The 9382-nt window shown below is 41.1% G+C and overlaps 1 protein-coding gene across 1 annotated transcript; it reads right to left on the bottom strand.

Annotated features, from left to right (window-relative positions):
• Positions 1-3438: 3438 nt before the first annotated feature.
• On the bottom strand, positions 3439-9322 carry DONSON (DNA replication fork stabilization factor DONSON; the record flags this gene model as incomplete). Its single annotated transcript, XM_085297836.1, has 9 exons — positions 3439-3869; positions 4158-4373; positions 5089-5287; positions 6298-6402; positions 6525-6648; positions 6749-6927; positions 7409-7587; positions 8012-8215; positions 9110-9322. Coding segments are annotated over 9 exons (1557 nt in total), but the record flags the coding sequence as incomplete, so codon positions are not given.
• Between the last annotated feature and the right edge of the window lie 60 nt (positions 9323-9382).

Below are 9382 nucleotides of genomic sequence, written 5' to 3'. Positions count from 1 at the left end.
TATGAGCAGATTGCCAGGATTTATGGCCTTTAGTAGTCCAGATGTTTGTTTCTGGAAAGTCTTTCTAAGGTTGTTTCTGATGACATCYACTGACCAGAGCTTCATCTGGGGAAGGAACAAAACATAGTTTGCACACAGTACGCCGTGCTCTGGCCTACAGTGAATGACCCTTGCAGTGGCAGTAGGAGCTTGGAGATGAGGAATTACTAGTATCTCTTCTTCCATGAAGTAAAGTTATTTGTGTGTTCTCTCAACCGTTACTGAGCAAAGCCTCTTTCTCTGCCCTAAAGGGACAAGCAACAGTGTCTCATTTTGCACATGGCATAAGGGAGGGACAGAGAAATGTTCTGAATTCTCTATCACACATTTCCAAGAATAAGACCCCTTAGTCTATCAAAGCACTCTAGAAATGCCTGGATTAATCATAACTTTTGTGGACGTAGTTGTCTTTAATTAAACTTCTTTTCTGTTTGTCTTCTTGCCTTCGGTCTCTGAGTAAAATTGTTGTTCTTAGGTCTCCTTTCCTTCCTTGCTGAAATAGTTGGAGAGTGTGTAATAAATGTAAATAAGATGGTAAGCAATGGAAGGGCATACTCTGGGAGAACTGGATGWTACACCTGTCTTAGCTGAAATCTGGCTCGATGTAATGTACAGCTCAGTGTAATTAGCTCAGGATGTGGGAGGCAGCTGTTAATCAGGCTTTTGTTACTGTCTGATTTTGATACACCTGAAACATTATCAGAGATGTTGATCATTGTTTAGTCTATGCTGTCCATGTAAGCTCTGGCTGCACRATATCAAATCTGGGAACATACAATCTTCTCTTGTACTTGTTAATTATGGTCTTTTTTTGTCCGTATTCCCCATGTATAATGTAAAGATATATATGTTACCTCACAGAAGCGAGAAGCAGATGAATTCAATCTGACAGAAGACTCCATTAAAAAAAAAAAAAAAAAAAAAAAAAGGCAAGTACTGGATTTCATGCCTTAAAGACATGGTACTGTGCATAGATGTAACACCTGTTCTTAAGGAAGATATACCAAAAAAGAAGAGAAAAAAAAAAGAATTGAGATCTGTAATACCTTAATTATGACTTTAATTTTGAGGTTTCTGTTCTAGTTTCATTCCCATTGTTTAGAATGTTAAATGAATTTAAAGRTAGTGCAGAGATGTGCTTCTGTTAAGTTTGTAAATTTGAATTGGTTTGAGTATCTTTTGCATGTGGGAATAGACAAGTAGTCATATATTAAAAAGAACAACTAGGAAACACTCTCTTGGAACCTGGTTATTTATGCAGCATTTTAGCTGTCTTAAAGGGAAATAGTTCGGGAGTCCTCCTAGGGGAAGCCGTGATCTGCTTAACTGTTGGATGAGCTTTTTGCTACGGATTTACTTCTCTAGAAGTAGTCTTTCACTGAAAGTGTTTCCAACTTGTTTGTGGTGAAGAAGACCATTTTGAAACAGATGTTTTCCAGCTTGTACCAAAACGCTTTCTTGGCAGCCTTCTCATTTGTACTGTTTAAATAGACAGGACTGGACAGGTAGGAAGGAAAAGTTCCTGTGCCTCCAAAGATTAGAAATTGCCTCTTCAAGTGCAAAGGCTACACGATGTTTTAACCAACAGCTAAAGTCTCTAGTTCTCTCAACCAAAATCATCGTTGTGTTGGAAACTCACCTGTTTGGGTAGAGTAGATAAATAAATCTTACTGCTGTAAAGAGTGACTGGAACAATGGTAGTATTTATTGAAAAAGACTTCAGTGTTTGGAAGAGCAGCAGACTGGCGCTAGTGTTACAGTGTAGTACAGAGGAGTCCCRGTACGGTGCAGCGTCAGCACTTAACCGCAGAGCTGTAAGCAACTGGAACGTGCTTCTGAAATTAGAGGCAAGGCTGTGACTTAAAACCAACATATCCTTTATATAGTATGAGGAGGARCAGCTGAATGAACATTATAGTAGAAATTCGAATTTTTATGGGTTTAATGACACCAGCTAGGTGTGAAAATACAAACTGAACCTGACCTGCACGCTGATTGCTGTCTTTTCCAGAAAGAGGCTGTCTCAGATCCACATCTCAAAATGGTTATCAAGTTGATTAAAGTTGAATTGCTTTCCCATACAGGCAGCTGCAGAATACTGATCCATACTACTTTTCAGTACCTTGTTTTACGTGCAAGTCCGAGTAGGCCTGTCGCTCAGGTGCACGCTCAGAAGCTGTTGCTGCCTGTTTGAGGCAGCACTTGGAAGGTTCCTCACATGCAACAGCAGAGGAAGCTGAACATCTCGTTCAAGAGTACCAGACTCCAGCAGCTACAAGAACTGCTGTTAATAAGCTACAGCAGTGGACTAAAAAAGCTGGCTTACAGCAGACTGCAAAACCCTATATTGCTGGTGGTGTCAGATAAACAAGATCAAAAAGGTACTGAGGTAACAAGGGTACTTCCTTAAAAAGYGACTAAACAGGAAATGTAGTTCACCACCACAGTCGCACCTTTCGCAACCTAGTCTTCAAGTATCTCCTGCGAGACCCAATTAATGCTAGGTTTTCACCTTTCGTGTCTGAAGTTAATCAAAGGAAAAAGCTGAGTACTTCATTTCCAAATTAATTAGGGAGAAGTAATGTGAAAATTCGTCAGTCAGATTGTACCATGCACCCCCCCGCCTAATGCACTATGCGTGGCATTAGTTTCTGTGCAAAACGTTAGTTGAATCGAATGAGAAATCTTGCTTGGGTGCATAAGGATRACCACCAAGCGTTCTACACAACTGCTCTTCAGAGCAGTGGTCTCTGCTGCAGGAGTCAGCTCACCTGATGATAGCTGYGTGATGAATGGTACTATACAGCTCTCCCAGTAATTGTCTTGATTGTCTGTGTACCTGAAAGTGTAACGGACTGCATTAAACCGATCAGTCTGCTAGTGCTATGCACAAAGATCAGCATCCCCATCCTGCCTCGCATTTTTTTTTTTCTCCTTTAAGCAGAAGAGCAACAAAATAATACAGTTGTCAAACTTTTCTGACTGGGGATATATTTATACAAATTACTCTTTAAAACTCAAGCTTGTTTTAATACAACGGATATGGGACTATCACAGTTACAGCAGGAGTTCTAAAAAAAAAATTTAACCTTTTATTCTGATAGAGCTACAGCCAGAACCTCATGTTTGTGTCTGCCAGCTGACTTTTATCTAGTCTTCTGGAGTTCACAGCTTATTCTGAACCAAAAAGCAAAACCTACTTATTTAGGTATCAAGCTTCTAGCAAGGTGCTGTAAGCACTCTCAAATGGAAGGTGTTATGCCTAGAWTTTCACCCATAAGAACTAGAATTTTAGATCACTGTAACAAGTTTTTTAACAGCAAAGATGACAGTTGCACAAAACAATAGGCAGAGATGGTGTCCTGTACTTTAGAAGAGAAGTTGCATGGGCATGAAGAATATAGGCCTTCCAGATTTATTCAGACCAAGACAATAGATAATGATATTTTRTAAGATTTTATTTAAAAACACTTTCTAAAAACAGGAGATGTCCAAGGCCTTTTCCTTAGTTTTCTTTGAGAGTGTTTTGAAGTATTTCATGGTGAGTGATGTGCAATAGTTCTTATCAGTAATGTTCAGTTAAATCATATTYCTCCTGGTACTGCATAGGTGCCGTTGGTGTAGGCCATCCATGTAAATACAGCAACTGCATACTAGCAAGTATTCAATTTCATTAAATTGAAACGGCATATCTAGGACTTCCAGGTATAAGCATAATCCTTCATTTCTAGGAATCGGATAGAAGATTTTCTCAGAGTTGAAAATTGACTCAGTTGATCCAAAGTTTTAGGATGCAGGCCGCACTTGGACAGATCTTTGCTTACAGCTTCCTGAGAAAGTTCAGATTAAGAGACATGTAATACATACTTCTGTTTGAAACAACCGTAACTTTTAAGTGTTTGTTTATGTACCTCCGAGGARCTTTTGAAATGTTAGTTTTCGGATGCTTCCATTTCTGATGGAATGCGAAGCCACAGGGGCTGCCAAGTCGTGATCAAAGTAACTGGGTGTCAACCCATGTATAAAGGAATAAACAGTTTTGTTGCACTCAGTGCCGTATGGTTTCTAATAAAGATACTAAACCTATCAGGAAAGATTGTCTCTGCTGRTTTCCTTACCTTATTTAAGGCAGTGCTTGCATCATCAAGACCAATGTTGAACACAGCTGTTGGCTCATGTGTATATAATATTGCTGAGAAAGCTCCTCTCTGTGCAGATTTGAGCAGCATTGTCAAYGAATGCAGAGAATGTGGCATGACGGGGCCTACGATCTCCAAACTGAATACATCTTTGTATGACAAGTGCGCCCTTGCTTTTGCACTTATACTTCGAGCCTGAAGACAAGACCATGTACGAATAGTTCTTGACATGCCAATTAAAGTTCCAATTTAGTTTATAGTACTATAATCCTATYGAAAGTTTTCAAAATACTTTTAGTTATTGTCAACTTAGCAGTCAATAGATCTGAGTATTAAGATGGTTTTATTGTCTTTGTAACAACTCCGTAAGAYGTACAAACTATAATATGCAAGAATGCTATACAGCATTAGGAAAGTAACTGAAGAACTTAGATGCACATAATATGAATTGCCTCTGATGAAACAGGACTGCTGCCCCTGTTAACAGCTTTTTAGGATCTGCCACCTCCTTGTATTAACAGATGGCGAGATGTGCTTTGGAGGGTTCCTCATGTATGCAGCCATAGTAGTTTGAGACCTTGTAAGATATCAGTACAGAGCTAGTATTCAAAAGGGACTCACTTAAGAGCCATTTTAGTAGCTGGGAAGTCTACTTAACCTTCTATATATCAGAACGTGGAGGATGGAAGTAGTGGGATTTCAGTTTAGTGGCACAGATCTACCCAGATAAAGATGATTTAGGACACAGCATTTTGACTGCAGTATGAACTAAGTCAAGCTACGGCAACAAAAATTTCTCTGCTGTATCTGAARGAGATAGATAGGGTAACTATACAGTGTCTAATCTACTGCTGAACAAAGAAACAGCCTTCTTTACTGGAAAAGCAGAAAGGGTGCTGTTGTTACTTACTTTGAGCGTCTGCATTGTTGCACCTCGAAAAGCAGTGGGGGACAACAAAGTTGGTGGAAGCCCTGCTTGTGGACCTGCAGCAGCCACCAAACTCTTACAGTTTATCAAGAAGTTCAGCAATGTGAATGTGTTTGTTCCCTTCACTAATGCAACAGATTCAGGCTTGTGATCCATTTGCACTTCATTTTTCTCTTTACGGCTATATTGATCGGAGTCAAAGGGAAACCACAGAAAGCTGAAAAGCTTTAATGCACCAAAGCACGAATCACAGCAGTGCAACACTAGGAGATACCCCCCACCCCTGCACAAACATGTTATAGAAAACAAACAAAACTCCCAAAAATAAACAAAAACCCAAACCACACAAACCACACACACACACACACACACAGAGAGAGACCTAAACCTACACTGATTTGAGCTTGTTCTTCAAGCTTAAAGTTCTTCAAACTTAAATCTGAACTCTGACTTCATTAAAGTTATGATTTTTTAAAAAAAAAAAAAAAAACAGATCCAGAAAGTCATAACTGGCAGGCTCATTTTCGGTAAATACCTATGCAGTGAACAACTCCTACATAACTATGTCAAAGCAAACATTAAAACATGCGCGCTTTAGTTCAGCTGGGGCGTCTGCTTTCAAAGCGAATCCTGCTTACTACAGTGCAGTGATGTGGGGCAGGCTCAGAWTCCTGGATGAAAGCGATGGGAAGCTGCACTCAGGAGCACACCTAAGGTGCTCTGGCGGCAAAGGGGACCAGAGTAGGATGAAGGCAACCCCTTCTCTGAAACACTTTCTCAGCACCCACCGTTTCAGTCTACAGACTTGTCCCTGTTGTGCCACGCTACCTGCAAATGTAGCCCTACCCTACATGAACAGGCATCCTTTCTTTAATGAAGACTTTCCAGTGAAAAAGTCTTTCCACGTGAGGTGACACATTCAAATAGTTTGCAGCCTACTGGCTGGATCTTATGTCTGCATTAACTATTCATTGTGGCTTTTCCTTTAAGGACAGAAATTTTTAGAAATTCTTGTCATAGAAGAAACTTGTCATTAACTGAAAGAGAMAAAGCAATGTGGTAACTTGTGGATTAATATTTGGAAATATTTCCTCAAAAGCTTTTATAAAAACTTAAATCTATACCCTAGAGATGATAAACTCCGCAAAGTTTTTTTGCTGTAATAGATCACGACAAGCAAATAAAGGATACAGCTTAATAGAAATAGCATCTGGCTTTTTAACCTTGTCTTGGACTCCCATCTCCTCAAGCCAAGAGAAACTTTCATCATCATCATCATCACTTGGAGCAGGTTCCCTAGGAAACACAGAATCAGGTGTTAGAAAGGCAATACTTCCTACTAATGTTTTCTAAATTAAATACCTAGGAGGCTGTAGGTGCCTTAGATCTTGGAAAATGTCTAGAATTCAATTTCATACTCTTCAKCCTCGATGCTTTTGCCCACTTCAGGGCTGTGAACAACTTCTGTTTCCACATTCACTTCAGAGTTTTTCTGTTTTCTCATTCTGCTTTCTTCTACCAAAGGTAAAGAAAATTCTATGCCTTGAACAGAAGAGGAAAGAAAGCAATGAATATTTTTTAAACACCCAGCTAATGTACTTTATTAGTTATTCATATCTTAGTTGCACTGGTTTAATCTTACCTTCATTTCTCATGGCTTCCCTTAAACCTCTAGTTGTGGGAGAAATGACAGCTGTGATCACATYGCTTCCTGCGAGACCAGCTGCACGGAACAGGACAGTAAACTGGTAGGTACATACATAGAAGTAGGGACATAGTTTGGCTTTGAGCAGATTGTACAGAGAAGTAAAGCTGACAGACCTGCAAATTAGAATAAAACAGTTCTGTTACTGAAGTAAATTGTTGACACAACACAAAACCAGATTTTGATTATTTGCTGGGTATTATCAATGTCTATTCTGAACAGTTTTGAGAGTATATTGAAAAGTGAAGATCATATTTGCAAACGCGTTCAGCATCTAACAAGCTGCACTCTTCTGAAATGCAGCCTGTTTAYGAGTACTGAGCTTTCCAGTAACTCTGCTTTCAAGCACATGGTCTACAYGAAACATTAAAGGCAACTTGATAACAGGATTTTCAGAAGTCTTTCCTAATCAATAACTAGGATTGGAGAAGGACATTTAACAAAAGAAGGTGGCTTCAGACTTACTAGTCCTCAAAACAGCACATATTCTTGGTGAAAAAAAGAARTATTTTCTTACAGAAATGGGAAAAACTTGTGCATAAATTAATATTCCAGTCTTAATCTTGCTAAATAAAAAAGTTCCTTGGTTCCACTTACCATTCACTCATTAGCACCTGCTGCAAGGCTTCATCCTGTGACCAAGGACTAGCCTTTCCCGCTATTTTTCTGTCTGCTCCAATGCGAGGGAACAGCTGCAGCCACGGCAGTGACGGGTGAAGCCAGTAAATGAGACTTTGCTGAAAGGCACAGCGGAGTTCTGTGGACATTTTTGGTTCCTAGATTTCAAACAATATTGTACCGTGAAGGTGATGCTGCTTAAGTCTCTACTTAAAAGAAGGTAGCGTGCAACAGATGGATAAACAAGACAAAAGAAGAAAGACCACCACACGATGCTAAAAAGATTTTTGTGAATAAACYGGATCAAAGAAATGACAGGCAGCAACTGGGAAGTGCACCACAGCTGAAGCGGAAACTCACACTCACTTATTACTGTTTGCCACTGGTTGTATTTTGGGGTACAAACAACGGATGGAGTCAGATTAGTAGTCTAAACGAGCCTTATCCTTAAGCTAAATGAGACCTAAACAAATAAAAACAGTCAGACCTTGGCTGCCAGCCCTGCAAGCAAGCTTAAGGAAAGGTGCAAAGTTACATTTTCCCATCTAAAGCTTGACTCTAAGGCTCCCCCTCACGTATTACCTGTACGCACTGCGGCAAGTTTGTTTCTGTGGCTCTGCAGTGCTGGGCAAATCCTTGAGCTTCTTCTTGCGCTTTTAAATGTTCTGCCCAGGTAAAAGGTTGGGAAGACATAAACAGAAGCCGCGTTTTAATACTCCAGTCTGCAGGAAATTCATTTCTTGGTGAGGAGGGAACATCAGGTATGAGAACAGGTAAATGAAGGTCCTTAGAAAACAGAAATAACGTCAGTTAGCCTAAGGACAATATTACAAATCTGCATACCTTCCTATTTATACCTGAGCATGGTGAGGCTCTGATCTTGACTTAGTACGCCTGTACTGGCAGCCAGTCCAGATACTGGACTAGACAGGACTGTGGTTATTAACACGCAACTCCTGAACTACAGACCAACCAACATCCCATATTCTAAAYTACGCCAGGGTTTAGCCACCAACAAAYTTCTAATAGAAATACTGYGTTACAYGKRTTACAAAAAGCAGAAGGTTTTAGATTATAGGAATCTTCCAAAAAATCCTAAACTAGGAGAATATTAACTGAAGATTAATAATGGGGGATTAAAAAAAAAAAAGTGACTGATGCTAGATGCTTCCTAGATGATGCAAAAAACCCCTGGAGGTTGGGGGGGCTGTAGGATGGCTTTCTCTCTTTGAGGGCTTGTTCCTCGATCTTGCTAAGTTTTGAGGGAAGATTTTGAACCTCTAACAGCATAATGCAACATTGACTTGAAACTCTAAGACTGGTTTTGGGGGGAATTATCGCCTTCCTATCTGCCTGGTGAAAATACAGTTACTTAACTGTATTTCTTCTCTGTTACTGAAYAAAAGACGACAGGGGGCACCACTTTATCTCAACAGAAAATAAAACTGAGAAACAGGAGCATTACTAGAAGCGCAGGGTGAATAAATGGGGCAGGTGGCAGCAGCCTCCACCGGTAACAACGCTGGCAAAGCCAGGGAGAGGCCTGGACTTCAGCGCACCCGCGCAGCGAGCACCAAGGCCGTTTAAACAGCTTCGCGGCACGCCAGTGCCTAAATTTTAGCGCACCCTGGGTGGGGGGGAGGACGGTGAGTGGTTAAGCCAGCAGGTCAACCCGCCTACATCGCTCAGCGGCAGCACACGGGGCTCCGCGGCGCGCTCCGCCGCCCCGCCGGGCCGGTCCTTTGCAGCAGGCTCGAGCAGCTGAAGGAGAAAAGATGGAAAGAAAGGGGGGAAAATAAGGTAAAAGCAGCACGGGTGCAGAAATACAGACCTAGGTCTGCAATTTAAAAAGCGACCCTTGCAGCGGCCCGGCCCCGCTCCGCGGCTCAGGCCCCGCCGGGCGCTTCTCCCCTCCCCTCCCCTCCCCTCCCGTCGCCCCGGCCCGGCCGTACC

The sequence above is a fragment of the Rhea americana genome, unplaced genomic scaffold (genome assembly GCF_003343005.1).
Source record: "Rhea americana isolate MKP2758 unplaced genomic scaffold, rheAme1 scaffold_130, whole genome shotgun sequence".
NCBI lineage: Eukaryota > Metazoa > Chordata > Aves > Rheiformes > Rheidae > Rhea > Rhea americana.
This window is presented reverse-complemented; position numbering and strand designations above follow the sequence as displayed.